The sequence below is a fragment of the Myxine glutinosa genome, chromosome 2, assembly GCF_964187855.1.
Source record: "Myxine glutinosa chromosome 2, kmMyxGlut1.1, whole genome shotgun sequence".
Lineage (NCBI taxonomy): Eukaryota > Metazoa > Chordata > Myxini > Myxiniformes > Myxinidae > Myxine > Myxine glutinosa.
The window spans coordinates 181901361-181923652 of NC_136262.1; the positions used below are offsets into that span (position 1 = coordinate 181901361).

A 22292-nucleotide genomic window follows, 5' to 3' on the forward strand; every position below is an offset into this window, starting at 1 on the left:
CTTGGTTCGATTGATGGCCCCAAGCCGCCATTGAACATGCGGTCTCAGGCCGAGGAAAAAGGGGGCGGGACACAAGAACAAGGTGTGGCACGTCAACTCACCATCAGAGGTGGAGCCAGCAAGCCCTCGCCAGCCAACCAGGGCCGAGGTGAGCCGACTGGTAGGCGTGTCATAGGAGCCGGCGGCTTGATACAAGAACGCCCGATAAAAGCGGCTGCGAGGGACTGCTTCAAGAGGAGAGATGAGTGCGAAGGTCCGAGGTACCAGAGGAGAACATGCTGAATCGTGAGGCAGGAGAGTGGGTCCGTTGGCAACGACAATCTCGCCATATATTCACATTGTCAGACCGCGTGAAACTAATACGTGCAGCTGCCGCCGGGTTTCGCCTAAAGCCCGGAGCGTGGACTGGAGCGGACCTCGACGCTGTGCATCTACCCGGACCTTCCTGCCCTGCCAGCCTGCCTGGACCTTCTCCTCCTTCCAGCCATTCCCCTCCCGTGTAAGTCCAGTCTGTTTGTTTGTCTGGGGTATAATATAAGACTGTTTTAAGGCTGCCCTGTGTAACTGCTTCTTCCTCTCCTTGTAAATGCCCTTCTTTCGTTTCCTCTTCATTTCATGTACATAATTAATAAATATCTGTTCTTCCTTTACTTTGGTTTCTTCTTTCCCCGATCGCTTTCGTCCCTTCTTCCAATTGAGTACCTGTGGCACGATTCGGCCAACGCTCGGAGTCGGGTTAGTCCTTTTAGTGGGGCAACTTAGAATAACAATTGTGCATTTTGTGAGGAAAGCACCAAATTTGGCACACTAGTAGACTATCCTATTATGAACAGATTTGGATATTGGGCCATCTCAAATTCAGCCCCTGATGGCTGTGGCAGCCATTTTCCAAAATGACACCTTCAGCTTGTTCCGACGAATTGCATCATCAATTGGCTTGGTCCTTTCCCCCAGGCATTCTCTGGTGAAAGCCTGGAACTGCTCTTGGCCATTCTTCTTCACATTCCTGACAGTCTCAACTGCAGCAGGACCTGCAATTTCCTTTGTGTCAAGGACAACCAGATCCATGCTCTCTTCCTCAAAGGGGTTGCCAAGCTCTTCAATGACGCTGACAAGGGCGCGGACATCCTTGGCGAAAGAGGTCTGCACACTTGGTGTCTCGTCGTGATGACGTGTGTCCTCTCGCCTCCCCCAGTGATGATGGCCATCTTGGAACTCTTCTATGGCCCTGGCAACTTCTGGCCCAGCAATCATCCAACGCCGCAGGGCACTTGGGTTGTCAGTGAGGCCGACTGCTCCACCATCTCCTTTGATGCAGGCGTTATTCTGTTCATGCGCCTGGTCGATTGGGATTGAAGAGAACACCTTCTTCGTCTTCTGTACAGTGAAGTTGCCAGCCCTGAATTATCTGGCTACATCTGGGTGCTTCATTGGGAGTGCAACCATGTTCCTCAGGTGAACAGGGACCCACCTGGCATAGTGTGTGTGGTCTAAGGCATGGGACCATGGGACCAGTTCCGTCAGGGCATCAAGGTACATCGTGAATGAAGCCTGCCGCAGAGAACGCACGTAGACCAGTACCAACATCTCTAGTTCCAGCACAGTTGCCCAGTACTGAAAGTTGGGAATGTCTTCTCCTCTCTGGTGACACCAGTCTTCAAACTCAGGCAGGTCTTCTGCATCATCAGCATATGTCATACAGTGGCGTTCATACGCATGGTGTTGCAGGATGTGCAGTGCCGCTGCAGTGATTTGATGAGCTCTTCTTGTGCGGGTGACGTGGGCAGCTCGCAGGAAGGAGTCGGCCGTCCCTGGCGTTGCAATCTCAGCTTGCAAATCTGCAAAATCTGCAAATCTTGCAAAAATCAAATCTCTGAAACTGAGATGGCCCAATATCCAGATCTTTTCATGATATGATAGTCTACTAGTGTGCCAAATTTGGTGCTTTCCTCACAAAATGCACAATTGTTATGCTATATTTAGCTTAGTTGCCGGACTATTTGTTAACGGCTCGAGCTGCGGATTGCTAAACCGCTCGGCAATCTTCCATCTTGTCCGTGGCTCCAGCAGAAGTAGCGCCCTGCTTTACGGCGAGGTTGGCGAAGGTATCTGGGACTCCATTGACCAGTCACCCTGGTCAACCTCACCCCCCGCAAAGGAGCGCGATACCTTCTAGGACTCGGACGGCCAGTGTGATAGATGAGGGGATTAAACCCCCCTCGGTAAGGGGAGTGCCGAAACCGAGATCCGTAACAATATATATATATATAGATATTGTTGCGGATTCGGGGGTCGGCTCTCCCCTTATCAAGGGGGGGGGGGGGATTAATCCCCTTGTCTTTTAAGCTGGCCGTCCCCCAATCCTGGAAATTATGACGTCACTTCCGGTCGGTGGTAAGTAGGGTTGTAAGCCCAATTAGTCTTATTACCTAAGTACTACCACCGGCCGTAAGCGAGGAGATAACTCCCACCCGAGCCGCAGCGGTAATGGATACGCCGAGCGAAGCGAGCCGCGACTCGGGCCGTTAACCATAGACGAAACCCGATTAAAGCGGTTCCTATCGTGCCACAGGTACTCAATTGAGAAAAGACGCAAACGATCGAATAAGAGGAAACCCAGAAAATAAGAGGAACAAAGAGTGGGTTTATTAATTATATACAAAAACCCAAAGAAGAAACGAAAGGAATATACAAGAGCAAAAAGAGCAAAAGGACACAGGGCAGGCTTACCTATACAGTCTTACTTATCACGACCCCAGGACAAACAAACACAGACTCACACGGGATGGTAGTGGTAGGGGAGGAAGGTCCAGGTAGATGGTTCAGGCGTTGAGGTCCGGCTCCAGGTGTCGACTCGTACCGTGGCAAAAACCCGGGCAGGCAGCTAGCGCGTATCGTTTGTGCGTGACCGGACCTTACATATGGCGGGTGGGGGGGGGGGGGGGGGGGAGGGAGTCCTTCCCAAGTCAGTATGCGCAGTTCCTATGAATTCATATGAATTAGGAGTTCCCCAGCGCAGCTCGTTCCAACGCAGCTCTGTCCGTGACCTCTCTGTTAGCGCGGCTCCCCCACTCACTCTGCTTGTGAACTCCTTACTCAGCTTCTCTCCCTCCTCTCCCTCCTCTCTCTCCTCTCTCTCTCTGTGAAAAGGTGCCGCGCTTGCACTTATATAGTCCGCTTAGAAATCAATGCACGCTTCATCGAGCCACGCCTATCAGTGAGCTTACCTCAGCCCCGATTGGTAAGGGAGGGCTCACCGGCCCCGCCCTCGACGGCTCGTGGACGAGGCCACACCTCTTCTTGTGGCTCCGCCCCTTCTTTCCTCGAGCCGACTGCGTGTTCAATGGCGTTTGAATGCAGCGAACGCTGCTAACAAAACCACGTGAGAGCATTGGGAGGGACAAGCCCCGTCTGTAGGTGGGCATGATGGAGTAGCTTGGAGAGAGAGAGAGGTTCGAATGGGATGAATGGGGCCTACCTTATTTGATTAATGCAACGCAGATTCGACTATTGTGAACATGGCCTTATTTAAACACATACTAAGGAGATAACTAAAGTCCTATGGTGACCTACGTGTTGCTTATGGACTAGCTATGGGTGCGACCTTTGACCTTTTAACAAATAGAATATTTACAAGAATTATTATTTACAAGTATTAACAAGTGAGGGGTTCTCAAAACCGCAACAATATACGAGGTGTGTTCAAAAAGTATCCGACCGTTGTTCATAAAAATACTCGTATGCAGATACAACAAACTTACACTAATCTCCTTCAAAGTAGTCCCCTTGGGCTGCCACACACTTCTCCCAACGGTTCTGCCACTGTCGGAAGCAGCGCTGGAACGCCTCTTTTGGGATGGCGCGCAGCTGGTCCGTCGCATTCCGCATGATGTCTTCTCTGGACTGAAATCTGGTCCCTTTCAGGGGCATTTTCAGCTTTGAGAAAAGCCAGAAGTCACACGGAGCCATGTCGGGAGAGTAGGGAGCCTGATGAAGCACAGGTGTGTTGTGTTTGGCCAAGAAACTCTATCAAATGTGAAGAATGGGCGGGTGCGTTATCGTGATGGAGCTGCCAATTGCCCGCTGCCCGCAGGTCCGGCCGTTTGCGTCGCACAGCGTCACGAAGGCGACGCAGAACCTCTTGGTAATACTCCTTGGTGATGGTTGTGCCGTGTGGTGCGTACTCGTGATGAACCACGCCACTGGAGTCGAAGAAGACGGTCAGCATTACTTTGACATTGCTGCGGACCTGCCTTGCTTTTTTTGGCCTCGGGGATGTTGGATGCTTCCATTGTGATGACTGCAACTTGGTTTCTGGGTCGTACCCATAAACCCAGGACTCATCGCCAGTGATCACTGTGTTGAGGAAGCTGGGATCGCTGTTCACAGTCTCCAGCATGTCCTGTGCGATCTCCAAACGGAGTTGCTTCTGCTCAATCGTTAGCAGCTTTGGTACGAACTTCGCTGAGATTCTCCTGAAGCCCAAATCCTCCTTCATAATGGAATGAACAGATCCAATGCTGACGCCCACCTCGTCTGCAAGTTCTCTGATCGTGATTCGACGATCCTGCATCACCAGGGTCCTCAATTGGTCAATGACGATCTCATTTCGGGATGTTGAGGGCCGACCCGAACGTGCTTCACTCTCCACTGATGTGCGGCCATCTTTGAAGCGGTTGTACCACTCCTTTATCTGTGTGGTGCTCATTGCTTCGTCCCGAAGGCCTGTTGAATCTTGCGGATCGTTTCCACTTGGGAATCGGCAAGCTTTACACAAAATTTGATGCCGTAGCGTTGTTCAAGTTTTTCCGTCATTTTGTCAAAAACGAAAATCCGACGGCGCTCACTTACACTTCCTCACTCATCGGCGGTCTGCCGTCGAATGACAGCTTCTGCAGGTGGGAAAAAATTAACGCGTGCGCATTAGGATCGCCTACATATGTGCACCAATCAACGCCTCCCTAGCTTCATTTGTTTACGCACGACAAATTAAGGTCGCATACTTTTTGAACACACCTCGTATACAGTCGTGGCCAAAAGCATTGACACCCTTGCACGTTTTTCAAATAATGCACTGTTTCTTCCAGAAAATTATTGAAATTTAAAAATATTTTGGTATCCACATATGTACTTCTTTGGTTTACAGTGGAACAAAACAAAAAAGCCGAAAAAATCACAATCTTAACTTATTCCACACAGAAATCCTAAAATGGCCGACAATATTATTGGTGTTACGTGTTCCCTCCCCAAACCCTGGTTACGGTGCACCTCAGAGTCTCGAGTGGGAACACGACAGAAAGATTTGTTATTTTGAGTGTTCAAATAAACCATGGTAAAACCACACCAATGGAATTGTAGAACAAAACAAGTAATTGTATTAATAACTCTCACATACACAATTTGTTTTTTTTTTGGTATACTGAATCGAGGCTCGTGAAAGAGCTAACATTTACTTCACAAACAAATCGACCAGACAAACAAAATACACAAAAGGAGGGAGCGGAAGACAAGATGGGGAGAAAAGGGGAAGCACACAAACACAACATCCGAGAGCAGGGAGATGTGTGGGAGGGAGAGGGCCCGGGGGGAGGAGGCATGGGAAGGGGGGGGGGGGGGAGGGTAGATGGGGGAGAGGGTAGAGTGGGGAGAGGGTAGAGGGGGGAGAGGGTAGACACTATTAAAGAAAGTGCAATGAAAAGATCACTTATATCAAATGAACAATACCTATGATGGTACCATCATTCCCCAATGCTCTCAAAGCAATGAACTCGCGACACGACAAGCGCGAGTGGAAGGTAACATTCCCCAAAGTCCGTGCACAGATCCCCACGCTGTCTGAAGCCGTGCAGAACGACAAGAACAGGCAGGTATCGCACGACGGCGGACGAGGAGTTACAAGGTGAGAGGTCGATATGGGATTTGAGCCGATATGTAAACCAACGGCGCTCCATACGGTGAGGTCGATATGGAAATCACAACGACAAAACAAGATGCACCAAGCGGACAGTCTCTTCGAAGACAAAATGGCGTATCAGCCTGTAACGGAGGGACTTGATTTTTCTCCAACAATAACTCATGCTTGGTAATAAAACCTGAGACGCAGGTTTAATTGCACTCGCAATATAGGACGATGTTGCGGGCAATCCCTTTCATGGGAAGCCTCAACTCATTCGCGACCAATATCAAAAAAGTCCACTCGCAGCCTCGATGTGATTCATGGCTGTATCTCTCTCATGGCCGTCTCCTCTTTGCCAAGCTCCTCCTCCCCTCTTCCGGCCTCTGTCACGTCTGCCTTTTTCCTTCACAAACACTTCTTTTAACCTTTACTAAAGTTATATTTCACACAAAAATCTTAACAACAATATTACCTGAAACTAAAAATTCTACAAGTATATAATCTATCTATAATTCCAGTAATCTCTGTACGTACGTTTGTACGTCTGTACGTCTGTTTGTCTGTGACCGCTGTTTCTCGACAACCACGGGTCCGATATACTTTTAACTTGCCAGGTATATTGCTGGGGACCCGAGGATGTGCCTTTTCAAGGTTTCATATTAATCGGACAATTACTTACCGAGCTATGTCCAAAAAACGATTCAACCAATCAGAGAGCAGCGAACGATCGCGTGTGCCGAACGTGGCGGACACACTCTGCCTCGGATGGCACATTTGAGAGCGTATTCATTTATTTCACGTTTGCAAACTATGTTGGCGTTAAACTATGTTTTAAAACTAATAAAACCGAATTTGCGATTCATTCGCTTTCCTGCGCGTTTGTGCACGCGATGGCGATTTCTTTACCAAACTCCGGAAGCCGTTCGCTTTGGACCAAACCATTGCATGTAAATAGAGGGGGGGGATTGTCACCGTACTCGCAAGCCGTTCGCTTTGGACCAAACCATTTCATGTAAATAGAGGGGGGGGATATAATTTTAGATATAGATATAGTACGGGCAATGCCCTAGTAACAACAAAGGCGGGAGTGACGGATCCGTAACAATTGGCATATTTTAGAAGTTGTTAGAAATAATTAGATTTCAAGCAGTTGATTCTCCATCACTTTGGAATTTAACTCACCCATGGTGATTTGCAGGTGCCTGCTTTTTGTAAAGCACATCATCTTTATGTTTACAGAAAACAAAATGAAGCCTTCAAAGAAAAGAACACTGATTCTGATTTAAAAGGATATATTAAGTTCTGAATCAAAAACAAAGGTTCTGTAATATTAACGGTGAAAAAAAATGAATGAATGATCGTTTTAAGGCCATTTTCCCCGCTAGAGCGGGGGTTAGCCTTGCGGGCCCCATGACGATCATGGTTCCCTGTTTGAGGCAATGTTTTTATGGCCGGATGCCCTTCCTGACGCCAACCCTTGGTCACGCTCTTACGATGCGCAGGGATACGGTGTACCTATTCTAAACCGGGGTACACACCGGGATCATTCATCCCAGCAAGCTGGTACTCAATTTGCCGACCTCGGAAGGATGACAGGCTGAGTCAACCCCCCTGGCGTTAATTCAGCGATCGACCGGGATTCGAACCCAGGATCCTAGGATCCCAAGCCGGCACCCTAACCGCTAAGCCAACACCAGGCCAATATATTAACAGTGAAATAAAGAATTGTGGAGAACAAATACTTTTGTCAATTTCAACTTATTTTTCGAGAAAATTGTGAGGTGTGTGTGTGTGTGTGTGTGTGTGTGTGTGTGTGTGTGTGTGTGTGTGTGTGTGTGTGTGTGTGTGTGTGTGTGTGTGTGTGTGTGTGTGTGTGTGTGTGTGTGTGTGTGTGTGTGTGTGTGTGTGTGTGTGTGTGTGTGTGTGTGTGTGTGTGTGTGTGTGTGTGTGTGTGTTATATAATTTTGTGTGTGTGTGTGTATAATATATAATTATGTGTGTGTGTATAATATATAATTTTGTGTGTGTGTGTATAATATATAATTTTGTGTGTGTGTGTATAATATATAATTTTGTGTGTGTGTGTGTGTATAATATATAATTTTGTGTGTGTGTGTGTATAATATATAATTTTGTGTGTGTGTGTGTATAATATATAATTTTGTGTGTGTGTGTGTGTATAATATATAATTTTGTGTGTGTGTGTATAATATATAATTTTGTGTGTGTGTGTGTGTGTACAATATATAATTGTGGGTGTGGGTGTGTGTATAATATATAATTTTGTGTGTGTGTGTATTTATCTTTGCAGATGCCTCTTCGAACTTTATGGACAGGCCAAACATTGAAGATTCTCGATTTGGAGCCTCCAGGAAATATTTCCTTGGGTACATTTGGATTTTGTTTATCGTGCTATGAGACGCGAGTCGTTTCTTGCCATGCTTAAAAGGTTACTTTGTATCAGTTTAATTGTATTATTAGTATTACATTTGTTATTGATCTTCTTGCTGTAGTTATTTATTAAATGTCATTCATTTAATAAATATGGCTCGGCTTCACGCTGCCTGCGGTGAGCGAGTGAAAGGCCCTCGGAGTTAGCTTCATCGCAGGAGATTCCAATGATTCTGAAAGTTTTGGTTTCAACAGCGTGAAGCCGAGCTAGGTGTGAGGCAGGAGCACCAGACCAGAGGGGAGAACAGTATTCCATTCAGCTGTGGATGAAAGCCTTGTATGTGGTGAAGAGCTCAGAAGTGCCCAGAAAGGACTGCGCATGATATGCCCAGTCGGCGGCTCGCTTTGGAGGCCAGCTGGGAAATGTGGTTTTCCCAGGAAAGATCATGGCAGATAGTGAGACGCAAAAGCTTGAGTGACAGAACTTCTTTGAGATTATTGTTGAGAAAGTAGATGGGAGGGTTTTCCAGTCGGTCTTTTCGGAGAGACACAGTAAGAGTGTGAGATTTGTCAGGATTGAAAGACATGTTCCACTTGTTTGCCCAGTCTGTGATTTTGTCCAGGTCTGCAGAGAGTGAGGAGGCTGCAGACTGCCGATCTGAGGGATGAGGAATGGAGCGGCAGAGAGTGGAGTCATCAGCAAAGAGATAGAGGATTTTCCAGAGAGTCGGAGAGATCATTGATGAAGACCAGAAAAAGCACAGGGCCCAGAACACTACCTTCGGGAACTCCAGCCAGAACAGGAAGGGGCGATGAGAGAAACCCATTCAGGGCCACACGTTGACTACGACCAGAGAGGAAGTCAGCAAGCCATGCGTGGAGATTTCCATGGATACCATAGGAGGAGAGTTTGGTGAGCAGAGCTGGGTGCCAGACCATATCGAAGGCACATGATATGTCAAGGGAGACGGCTCTGATTTCCTGTTTGGCATTGAGGACCTCCATCCATTGTTGAGACAGCAGAAGCAACATCTCCAGAGTAGAATGACTTGGTCTGAATCCAAATTGATGATTGGAGATCAAGCCATTGGAGAAGAGGAAGGATTTGATATCCGAAGCAATGATGGATTCCATGACTTTGCTGATAATTGGGAGCAGGCTGATTGGTCTGTAGTTGCAAGGATCTGTTTTTGCACCTTTTTTGTGTAAAGCGGTGATGTTTGCTGATTTCCAAGATGCTGGCTGATGACCTTGAGCAAAAGAGAGGGTGAAGAGAACAGAGAGAGGGAGTGAAATAGCGGCAGAGCAGGATTTTAGGACCTGTGGGCTGATGCCGTCTGGTCCAGTTGCAGAATCAAGAGTCGAGGTTTGACAAAAACTTCTCCACCTTGTCAGGAGAGAAGGACACAGAGTCCAGGACCAGTTGGGTTCGACCGGGTAAGGTGGGAACAGAGAGAGATGGGTTTGGGACACAAAATTTTGAGGCAAACACAGAGTTGAGGCATTCGGCTTTGTCATGTGCGACGTCAATTGTGTAGCCATTTGCTGTCAACTTGACAGTGGTGCATTCGGAAAGCAATCATTGGAAGGGTAATATGAGGCAGAATGATGACTGGGATGGTGACTTTGTATAATACTGTCCAGGAATGGATAATACTGTCCTTTGAATAATACAAATGCTCCCTTTGTTTCATTTATTTCCCAGGCCAGGATGTGAACCACTCAGCACCAGGATCTCTTTACTTTGACAAGGCAACGCGATTACTGTACGTGAAGTGCAAGGTAAATCTACTTCATACCAACAGATTATAGTCTCATCTTCATCTACTTTGGTGGTTTTTAGGTCATCTCATCTTGATTCTCGAAGAGATGAACTTATAAAATGGGTCATGATGTCCAGATGTCTGTCTGTTCGCCAGTTAACTTTTTGCTATTCCTCCATTGTCACCTGGCTGATTGTTCTGAAACTTGACACATGAGTACAAGACAGTAGCCCGCACAATCGCTCAGGTTTCGATTTTTCGATTTCGGATCATTGGGGGGGGAGGGTGAGGTACCCCCCCCAAAATTCGGATTCCTACTCCTCCCTTATTTACCAACCGATTGCTTTGAAACCTGATATAGCCCTTATACTCGATGGTCCACAGGATCACTCGGTCTTAGAATTTTCGATTTCGGATCAAGGGGTGCTCTCAGGGGATTTAAGGGGATCCCCCCAAATCGGCAGAGGTCTGAACTACAACCTCAAGAGATGACAGTCAGCCCACTCGGGGTTGCCGGAGATTTTTATGCCTCCACTGACGAAGTTGCCGGAGGCATTATGTTTTCAGGTTGTCTGTCTGACTGTCCGTCCGTCCATGATCGTTTTTTTGTTTGTTTTTTGTTTTTTTGTATACAAGATCGAGGCTCGTGAAAGAGCGAACATTAATCACACAGAAAGACAAACAGACACACAAAACAAATAACATCGGGAGCGGTAGACAAGATGGGGAGAGAGGGGGAAGGACACAAACACAACATTTGAGAGCAGGGACCGAGAGACATGGAGACATCGAGAGAACTGTGGGAGGGAGAGGGCTTTGGGGGGGAGGCATGGGAAGGGGGGGGGGGTGGGAGAGGTATAAAACATATGGACACTGCCAAGACTTCCAGGAAAGAAGTTGGAATTTCAAACAAGGTGGATCTGGGGTGAATTAGTGGGGGTAGAAAAGATCAAGGTTTTGGATGGGGGAAGATAAGAGATGGTGGTGAACAGCTGTTTTGAAGACCTGGAGGGAGGAGTGTGATTGAAGTGAGTGTGGGAGTTTGTTCCAGAGGCGGGAGAAAAGAGGAATGAAAGAGTGAAGGTGAGCAGAGAGCCGAGATTTCGGCAGTTTAACCATCAGAGGGTGGCTGGCAGATCTTGTGCGACCTGTAGGAATATTTGGGGGACAGAGCACAGAGAGAGCTGGGGGAGCAAGGCCGGAGAGGAGTCGGTAGAAGACAGAAAGACCACCTACCTGCCTGCGGTGAGTGAGTGAAAGGCCCTCAGAGATAGCTTCATCGCGGGAGATTCCAATGATTCTGAAAGCTTTGGATTCAACAGCGTGAAGCCGAGCCAGGTGTGAGGCAGGAGCACCAGCCCATAGGGGAGAACAGTATTCCATTGAGCTGCGGATGAAAGCCTTGTATGTGGTGAGGAGCTCAGGTGTGCCTAGGAAGGACTTCGCACGACGGAGGATGCCCAGTCGGTGACTGGCTTTGGAGGCCAGCTTGGAAATGTGGTTTTCCCAAGAAAGATCATGGCAGATGGTGAGACCCAAAAGCTTGAGCGACAGAACTTCTTGGAGAGGATTGTTGAGAAAGTAGATGGGAGGGTTGTCCAGTCGATCTTTTCGGAGAGACATAGTAAGAGTGTGAGATTTGTCAGGATTGAAAGACATGTTCCACATGTTTGACCAGTCTGTGATTTTGTCCAGGTCTTCAGAGAGTGAGGAGGCTGCAGACTGCCGATCTGAGGGAAGAGGAATGGAGCGGCAGAGAGTGGAGTCATCAGCAAAGAGATACAGAGGATTTTCCAGAGAGTCGGAGAGATCATTGATAAAGACCAGAAAAAGCACAGGGCCCAGCACACTGCCTTGGGGAACTCCAGCCTGAACGGGAAGGGGAGATGAGAGAAATCCATTCAGGGCCACACGTTGACTACGACCAGAGAGGAAGTCCGCAAGCCATGCATGGAGATTTCCATGGATACCATAGGAGGAGAGTTTGGTGAGCAGAGCTGGGTGCCAGACCGTATCGAAGGCACGTGATATGTCAAGGGAGACGGCTCTGATTTCCTGTTTGGCATTGAGGACCTCCATCCATTGTTGAGACAGCAGAAGCAGCATGTCCAGAGTAGAGTGACCTGGTCTGAAACCAAATTGATGATCAGAGATCAAGCCATTGGAGAAGAGGAAAGATTTCATATCCGAAGCAATGATGGATTCCATGACTTTGCTGATAATTGGGAGCAGACTGATTGGTCTGTAGTTGCAAGGATCTGTTTTTGCACCTTTTTTGTGTAAAGCGGTAATGTTTTCTGATTTCCAGGATGCTGGCAGATGACCTTGAGCAAAAGATAGGGTGAAAAGAACAGAGAGAGGGTGAGATAGAGCGGCAGAGCAGGATTTTAGGACCCGTGGGCTGATGCCATCTGGTCCAGTTGCAGAATCAGAGTCGAGGTTTGACAAAAACTCCTCCACCTTGTCAGGAGAGAAGGTCACAGAGTCCAGGAGCAGTTTGGTTCGACTGGGAAAGGTTGGAACAGAGAGAGATGGGTTTGGGACTAAGGATTTTGAGGCAAACACAGAGTTGAGGCATTCAGCTTTGTCACGTGCGATGTCAACTGTGTGGCCATTTGAGGTAAGGGAGGGGATGGAGGGGGAACAAACACCAGAAACGGATTTGACCAGACGCCACCAGGATTTGGAGGAAGGAGACAGGTTTGAGAGTTCATTCTTGAGTGAGGAGAGATAGTGCTCGTTACCGCGATAACTTGAGAACAGCTGAAGGGATCTTAGTCAAACTTGGTGCAAGTGTGTATAATGAGGTAAAGATGAACTGATTCGATGTTGGGGTCACGAGGTCAAAGGCCAGAGGTCATGTTCGGTAAAAATCCTGTTACCGGGATAAGTTGTGAACCAGTGAAGGGATTCTGACCAAATTTGGTACACTTATGTAGAATGATGTAAAGATTAACTGATTAGATTTTGGGGCAAAGGTCAAAGTCCATAATAGGTCTATAACTTGAGAATGGCTGAAGTGATCTAATTCAAACTTGGTACAGGTATGTATAATGATGTAAAGATTAACTGATTAGAATTTGGGGGCAATAGGTCAAAGTCTGTTATAGGTATATTTCTTGAGAACAGCTGAAGTGATCAAAATCAAACTTGGTACAGGTATGACGGTATGTATAATGATGTAAAGATTAACTGATTAGAATTTGAGGACAATAAGTCAAAGGTCAATGTGTATTATAGGTCTATAACTTGAGAACGTCTGAAGTGATGTAATTCAAACTTGGTACAGGTATGTATAATGATGCAAACCTGAACTGTTTAAATTTGGGGGGCAAGAGGTCAAAGGTCAGAGGTCATGTCAGGTAAAAATGTGATAACTTGAGAACAGCTGAATGGATTTAAATCAAACTTGGTACAAGTATTAGAATGATGTAATAATGTGGGTGGAGGCATATATACAAGTAAAAATTTGAGAATTTGTGCTTATATAAAATGTGTTAAAATGTGCATTTCGTGTTAAAAGTGGTTAAACAAGTTTTTTAGGATAATTCGAGGGTGCTGAATTCAAAAATGCTGTTTAACCGGTTCAATTTTGGAGTCTTAACCTTCAAATTGTAAAAAACAAAATGCCCGCCATTTTCAGCATATTTTTTGCCATAACTTGAATTTTAAGCAACATAGAAGGCTCAAAATAGTGGCAATACCCATGTTTGTGATACTGAGGATTCCAAATTTACTGTTACCTAAGTTGTAACTAGTTTGGTTTCGTGCATTGTGGGCATCACAAGAAGTATCTCTGCATTAGGCAGATGGGCACTATCATATAACTTGAGAACTTCCATATCGAGTAAAACTAGACAAATGCTGATGATCGAAGGGGAGGAAAGTGAGTATGTGTACAACGAGCTTACACCTTACAGGAAAGGGCGTGACAACCTTGATGAAGAGAAAGTCGTCTCAGCTTTCCGACGATTCGATGTATTCAGCGAGGGAATGTCATCTTCTGTACTGCAGAATATTGCTACCAAGGATTTGGCATCGGAGAGCATTCAACATTCTTTGCTTAATGCAGAAAAACTTGGACAGGTGCAGCTGGATGGGTTTGTTGATCAGCGCCTTCTTCAGCCTCCTGATGGCACATGTCATATCAATTTCAATGCCGCTTTACATAGGAACAAAGCACAGACTTTCTCGTCTCTGTATGCTGTAGACTGCAAAGAAAGCAAAGGCAAAGAAACGACCATCAAGGCAGATAGAAACATTCTACAGCGACTTGTGACAGCTTCCAAAGCAGGGCGTGTGATAAACCTGGACCTGATTCTGCAGCATGAGCTTATGCCTGTGCCAATTTCACTTGCTGCCATGAATGGGAGTCTACATACAGGCAGTAGCGGTAAATCTCGACTGGCAAATAAGTTGATTCAAGATGTCTCAACCCCAGAACAAGTGACATTAACTGGAAGTACTTGCTTAGTAATTGATGGTCAAGCACTGGTGATGGCTCTTGGAAAGCCCAGCGGAATAACCACATTTGGTGAATATGCAGATGCGTTTGTGAATTCAGTGTTTGCCATGGGGAAAAAATTTGAGAGAGTTGACGTAACTTTCGACCGATACCAGCAGGATTCCATCAAGACTGGAACCAGAATGAAACGTACCCGGGCCTCTCGACCAATACGTCGGGTAATAGAAAACCAAAACGTTCCTCTACCAGACAAATGGACCAACTTTCTCTCACTTGGAGAGAATAAGGCAAATCTAGCAGAGTTTCTTTCTCAGCAGCTCATGACAAATGCGGTGTCTATTGCACCCACAACACTTGTAGTGGCTGGAGGATTTGCACAGATCACAGACGTGAAATGTTCAGATCCAGAGATGGACACATCATCCCTACAGGCCAACCATGAGGAGGCGGACACACGACTTATTCTTCATTGCGTCGACACAAATGCTGAAACAGTGGTGGTTTTAGTGCGTGACACTGACGTGCTGGTCTTGTTAGCTGCTCATTTTGATAAGATGCCATGCACTCAGTTGTGGATGAAGGCAGGAACTCTTAAGAAGCCAAAATACATTCCCATCCACAAACCACCAGAAACTGCCACCTTGCCAAGTGGAAGCGTTGCTGCCATTCCATGCAATTATTGGTTGTGACAGTGTGTCACAGCTTGCTGGCCACGGCAAAAAGACAGCCTGGAAGGTGTTTCAAACACACAGCCAATTGTTGACAGATCTAGGCACAGAAGATATCACTGAAGAAGTAATCAACGATGCAGAAAAGTGCATATGCCGTCTTTATGACGGACGCGGACGTACGTACGTACGTACGGACGGACGCGGACTGCGGACGGGCCACGTACCCGATGATGTGGACAGATGCGACAAGGCACGTGTAATACCCTTCTCTAAGGGTTATCCACAGGAGACTCTGCCACCAACATCAGATGCAGTGAGACTACACATAAGGCGTGCACATTACCAGGCTTTTATTTGGAAGCGCGCAACCATCGCTACTCCAGTACTCCCCCAAGTAACAGACATGGGATGGACATACATCGATGGGAACTTGGTGCCGAAGTTGATGACGCTATCTCCAATTCCTAAGGCGTGTCGCGAGATAGTAACATGCGGATGTACCAAAGGATGTATAAATGGCCGTTGCAGCTGCAGAAAAGCTGGGCTAACATGCACAGGAGGATGTGCATGTGCATACAACAGACAACTAGAATGCAGAAACAGAACAGACTAAGATAGACAGGTAAACATTTGAGAATGCCAATATTGAGCTATACGGTATTTATAAAGTATAATTACTAAAAGGCAGCCATTTTGGAACTTTACCCCTTTTTAAAATGCACTTTAGAAATGATTTAATATCATTTTTTTTGTTCTAAAGAAATTAAAAGCGCATTTGACCAGTGAAAGTGATATACATAAAAAAATACACCCCAGAAATTACCAAAAATATGGCGGCCATCTTGGAATTCAACATGGCGGCGAAACCAAACTAGTTACAACTTAGGTAACAGTAAATTTGGAATCCTCAGTATCACAAACATGGGTATTGCCACTATTTTGAGCCTTCTATGTTGCGTAAAATTCAAGTTATGGCAAAAAATATGCTGAAAATGGCGGCATTTTGTTTTTTACAATTTCGAAGGTTAAGACTCCAAAATTTAACCGGTTAAACAGCATTTTTGAATTCAGCACCCTCGAATTATCCTAAAAAACTTGTTTAATCACTTTTAACACAAAATGCCTACACTATTCGAAAATTCTCAAATTTTTACTTGTCTAATATCGGTTGACGTCGTGACGTTGAAGAGTGTCGTTCTAGTTCCCTTTGGCTTGAGGGAGATGTCCCATGTCACTGTTGATATCAGGAGGGGGAATGCCGAGCACTGGCGGATTGCAGTTAGCGTTGCTGGAAATGAGCAAACTGTACTCAAACTGGGCAGTTCTGTGACTCTTCACTTCCCAGATATAACGACCTGCTAAGCAATGCCAGCTAATTTTGTACTGACGAGCCACGTTTGGGAGTGACGACGGACGGACCACGTTTGGGGAGTGACTGCGGACGGGCCACGTTTGGGGAGTGACTGCGGACGGGCCACGTTTGGGGAGTGACTGCGGACGGGCCACGTTTGGGGAGTGACTGCGGACGGGCCACGTTTGGGGAGTGACTGCGGACGGGCCACGTTTGGGGAGTGACTGCGGACGGGCCACGTTTGTTTGGGAGTGACTGCGGACGGGCCACGTTTGGGAGTGACTGCGGACGGGCCACGTTTGGGAGTGACTGCGGACGGGCCACGTTTGGGAGTGACTGCGGACGGGCCACGTTTGGGAGTGACTGCGGACGGGCCACGTTTTGGAGTGACTGCGGACGGGCCACGTTTGGGAGTGACTGCGGACGGGCCACGTTTGGGGAGTGACTGCGGACGGGCCACGTTTGGGGAGTGACTGCGGACGGGCCACGTTTGGGGAGTGACTGCGGACGGGCCACGTTTGGGGAGTGACTGCGGACGGGCCACGTTTGGGGAGTGACTGCGGACGGGCCACGTTTGGGGAGTGACTGCGGACGGGCCACGTTTGGGGAGTGACTGCGGACGGGCCACGTTTGGGGAGTGACTGCGGACGGGCCACGTTTGGGGAGTGACTGCGGACGGGCCACGTTTGGGGAGTGACTGCGGACGGGCCACGTTTGGGGAGTGACTGCGGACGGGCCACGTTTGGGGAGTGACTGCGGACGGGCCACGTTTGGGGAGTGACTGCGGACGGGCCACGTTTGGGGAGTGACTGCGGACGGGCCACGTTTGGGGAGTGACTGCGGACGGGCCACGTTTGGGGAGTGACTGCGGACGGGCCACGTTTGGGGAGTGACTGCGGACGGGCCACGTTTGGGGAGTGACTGCGGACGGGCCACGTTTGGGGAGTGACTGCGGACGGGCCACGTTTGGGGAGTGACTGCGGACGGGCCACGTTTGGGGAGTGACTGCGGACGGGCCACGTTTGGGGAGTGACTGCGGACGGGCCACGTTTGGGGAGTGACTGCGGACGGGCCACGTTTGGGGAGTGACTGCGGACGGGCCACGTTTGGGGAGTGACTGCGGACGGGCCACGTTTGGGGAGTGACTGCGGACGGGCCACGTTTGGGAGTGACTGCGGACGGGCCACGTTTGGGAGTGACTGCGGACGGGCCACGTTTGGGGAGTGACTGCGGACGGGCCACGTTTGGGGAGTGACTGCGGACGGGCCACGTTTGGGGAGTGACTGCGGACGGGCCACGTTTGGGGAGTGACTGCGGACGGGCCACGTTTGGGGAGTGACTGCGGACGGGCCACGTTTGGGGAGTGACTGCGGACGGGCCACGTTTGGGGAGTGACTGCGGACGGGCCACGTTTGGGGAGTGACTGCGGACGGGCCACGTTTGGGGAGTGACTGCGGACGGGCCACGTTTGGGGAGTGACTGCGGACGGGCCACGTTTGGGGAGTGACTGCGGACGGGCCACGTTTGGGGAGTGACTGCGGACGGGCCACGTTTGGGGAGTGACTGCGGACGGGCCACGTTTGGGGAGTGACTGCGGACGGGCCACGTTTGGGGAGTGACTGCGGACGGGCCACGTTTGGGGAGTGACTGCGGACGGGCCACGTTTGGGGAGTGACTGCGGACGGGCCACGTTTGGGGAGTGACTGCGGACGGGCCACGTTTGGGGAGTGACTGCGGACGGGCCACGTTTGGGGAGTGACTGCGGACGGGCCACGTTTGGGGAGTGACTGCGGACGGGCCACGTTTGGGGAGTGACTGCGGACGGGCCACGTTTGGGGAGTGACTGCGGACGGGCCACGTTTGGGGAGTGACTGCGGACGGGCCACGTTTGGGGAGTGACTGCGGACGGGCCACGTTTGGGGAGTGACTGCGGACGGGCCACGTTTGGGGAGTGACTGCGGACGGGCCACGTTTGGGGAGTGACTGCGGACGGGCCACGTTTGGGGAGTGACTGCGGACGGGCCACGTTTGGGGAGTGACTGCGGACGGGCCACGTTTGGGGAGTGACTGCGGACGGGCCACGTTTGGGGAGTGACTGCGGACGGGCCACGTTTGGGGAGTGACTGCGGACGGGCCACGTTTGGGGAGTGACTGCGGACGGGCCACGTTTGGGGAGTGACTGCGGACGGGCCACGTTTGGGGAGTGACTGCGGACGGGCCACGTTTGGGGAGTGACTGCGGACGGGCCACGTTTGGGGAGTGACTGCGGACGGGCCACGTTTGGGGAGTGACTGCGGACGGGCCACGTTTGGGGAGTGACTGCGGACGGGCCACGTTTGGGGAGTGACTGCGGACGGGCCACGTTTGGGGAGTGACTGCGGACGGGCCACGTTTGGGGAGTGACTGCGGACGGGCCACGTTTGGGGAGTGACTGCGGACGGGCCACGTTTGGGGAGTGACTGCGGACGGGCCACGTTTGGGGAGTGACTGCGGACGGGCCACGTTTGGGGAGTGACTGCGGACGGGCCACGTTTGGGGAATGACTGCGGGCGGGCCACGTTTGGGAGTGACTACGGGCGGCCTGGGGTTGGAAGTGAGGACGGGTGGACTATGGTTTGTGAGTGACCACAGGCGAGCCTCAGCACAACAAGAATAAGAACAATACTGGTGAATAGAATGATACTCTGTTTTTGCGTGCCTCTTCCTTCAGTCCTTCATTCGTGTCCCACAACCACCACTGATGTCTTCTTCTCTCGTTGACCCCCTAACCCCACCTCAACCCCTTTCCTCTCCTACATTTTTGTGCAGTCTTTGTCTACTCCTCCCCTTTTGGCCCCTGTCAGATTGTGAACCTGTTCTGTTCTTTCACTCCTCCATGACCCGAGAGAATTTGTGGATAAAAAAAACAATAACGCATCACGTTTGTTTTGCAAAGCCATATGACGAAGAGTTTTGGTGACATGTTTACTGTAAGTAGTGTTGATTAGCTCCTCTCCCGCACAGTGGGAAACAGGGTTTTGTAATCACTGCTGTGCATGTTTGGGCTGTAACTTTTACCTTTTGAGCTTTTGTCATCAAATTTTCAACAAAGTTTTTATTTAGAATGAGAATATGGAGAAGACAAATTAATAATTTGGTCAAAAGGTCAATGTTACATAAAATCGTCAATTTCCATGGAATTGGAAATTTTAACCTTACATAAAATAAAACCTTGCATTTTAAGAATTTGCATATTGGGTCACTGAATTGGTTCACCAATCAAAAGCTAGAAGCAGATTGGGGTTTTTAAAAATTATTTTTTAGATCAAATTGTCAAATGTCTTCCTCGCATTAAATCGTCAATTTTCATCCGGTTGACTTGAAATTTGGGTTTGACAGGGTTAACAGGATTTGCATATCGGTTCACTGAATTGGTTCACCAATAAATCACTGGAAGCTGATGGATTTGAGGTCAAAGGGTCAACGGTCAAGGCCACAATCATCAATTTCCATCTGATGGGCTTGAAATTTGAGCAGGGTTTACATTGGGTCAACAACAACAACAACATGCATTTTAAGGCCATTTTCCCTGCTAGAGTGGGGGTTAGCCTTGCGGTCCCCATGACAATCTTCTCCATTTTGCCCTATTTTCTGCATCTCTCCTTGTTAACCCCCTTGCCCGCATTTCTTCTTCCACCATCTTTAGCCAAGTCTTTCTTGGTCTTCCCCGTCCTCTACTTCCTTCTACATTAACTTCCATCACTCTTCTCAACCAGTCACTTTCATCCTTCCTCAACACATGACCAAACCATCTCAACCTGTTCCTCTTCACAGCATCAATCACAGGCAATATTCCCATCATCTTTCGCAATTCATCATTTGTCTTCCTCTCTCTCAACGATACTCCGCACATCCATCGAACCATTCGCATTTCCACCATTTCCAGCCTTCGTTGCTGCTCTACGTTCATTACCCATGTCTCGCTCCCATAAATCCTAACACTTCTCACACATGCAGCATACACCTTTCCCTTCAGCTTCAGCGACACTCTCCTCCTCATCAGCACGCCACTCAGTTCCCGAAACTTCTTCCATGCACATCTCACTCGAGCAACCGTTGCCGAGTCTGATCCACCTTCTCCATTCAGCATGTCTCCGAGGTAGCAAAATGTTTTCACACCTTCCAGCTTCACGCCGCCTCCAAGATCCAACTCAACATTTCCTCCATCTGCAGCTCCCTCTGTGCACACCTTACATTTGAATGTAGCTGCCACACTGGTAAATGACCCTCTCAGACCACTACATTTTTGATGAACCCACTCAGCGCACATTGTACATTGAATGGAGTTCACTCCGACACCCTTCCTGCACACAGCACACGGCCACTTCCCAGTTCTTTCCACCTCACCACCTGCTTTACCACTTGCCATCACCTTCGTCTTTCCGATATTCACCTTCAGACCTTTTGTCTCCATACATTCCTTCTATTCCACTTGTTCATCTTTTCCTTCAGTCCATCCATACTTTCCGCAATCAACACCAGATCATCTGCATACAACAACTCCCACGGTAAACCCTCCTTTACGTTCTGAGCCAGCACCTCCATCACAGCTACAAATAGTAGTGGACTTAGTACCGACCCCTGATGCATTCCCACCTTCACCTCAAACTCACCACTGTTCCCATCCTTCGTCCTTACAGCTGTGCGCGCTCTTTTGTACATTGCCATCACTACTCTGATCAACCATTCCTCCACTCCTATCTTCCTCAATGCCCATGTCAATATTTTGCGTGGAACCCTATCGAATGCTTTCTCCAGATCAACAAACCCAAAAAACAACTTCTTCCTCTTATCCATGTACTTCTCCTGCAACTGCCTCACAATGAAAAGCGCATGTCATTCCTCTTCCTGGCATAAATCCAAACTGCATTTCGTCGATCTTCACTTTCTTCCTTATCCTCCTCTCCAACACCCTTTCCAATACCTTCATTCCATGCTCCAATAACTTTATCGCTCGGTACGAGCCACACTCCAGAGGGTCACCTTTCCCCTTGTATAGAGGGACGAGGGTACTCAGTTCCCAATCCACTGGAATGCGGCCTTCTTTCACCACCAGATTACAGATCTCTGTCATTCTCTTCATACCCCAACTTCCTGCTGCCTTCAACATATCTCCCACAACTCCCGTCGGCCCTCCCGCTTTTCCACTCTTCATTGCTTTTATCGCTTCCTCAACTTCCTTCTCAGTTATCTTCTCTGCCGGTCCTAAAACTGGGTTACTCTCTATGTTGCCATCCCATTCATTCTCTGTATTCAACAGCATTTCCATATATCTTTTCCATCTTCCTTTATAGTAAGGGCATTTTATGAGATATTTCACAAATCTGTTAACTAAATTGTTACCAAAAAATTTCTTCACCAATATGTTTGTAAAGGTGTGTAATAACATGTGTTAAAATGTTGAAGTTCAACTCCCGTGGGAAACCCAGAAAAAAAGCTGTTGAATTCGGGTACCGAAAAATTATTTTCGAGACTTTTTTTATTTTTTAATCGGCCCTTAAGTAACTTATGAGGGGTCAAATAAGGGTTTTTCATGATTCTGAGTTGATTGTTAACATTTATATTTTCACTTTTACATTTACACACAAAGTAGCTTTTATTTCACATACATATATAATACTCAAGAGTTATTTCTCATTCACAATGTCAGAAGTTTCAACAGTCATTGTCTATGTCTTCTTCAGACTCAACAACATCATGACTGCAGTTTCTGCAT

The 22292-nt window shown here is 48.3% G+C and overlaps 1 protein-coding gene across 6 annotated transcripts in view; it reads left to right on the forward strand.

Moving 5' to 3' along the window:
- MTFMT (mitochondrial methionyl-tRNA formyltransferase) overlaps positions 1-22292 on the forward strand; it is a 60003-nt gene that overhangs the window by 30393 nt on the left and 7318 nt on the right. For 4 of the 6 annotated variants that reach the window (XM_068100349.2, XM_078772017.1, XM_068100353.2 and 1 more), the window contains exons 9-10: positions 8208-8283; positions 9993-10069. In XM_068100349.2, the coding sequence (XP_067956450.2) occupies positions 8208-8283; positions 9993-10069 (153 nt within the window). The remainder of the gene's footprint in view (positions 1-8207; positions 8284-9992; positions 10070-22292) is intronic. The other 2 variants (XM_068100352.2, XM_068100350.2) reach the window with 1 other exon arrangement.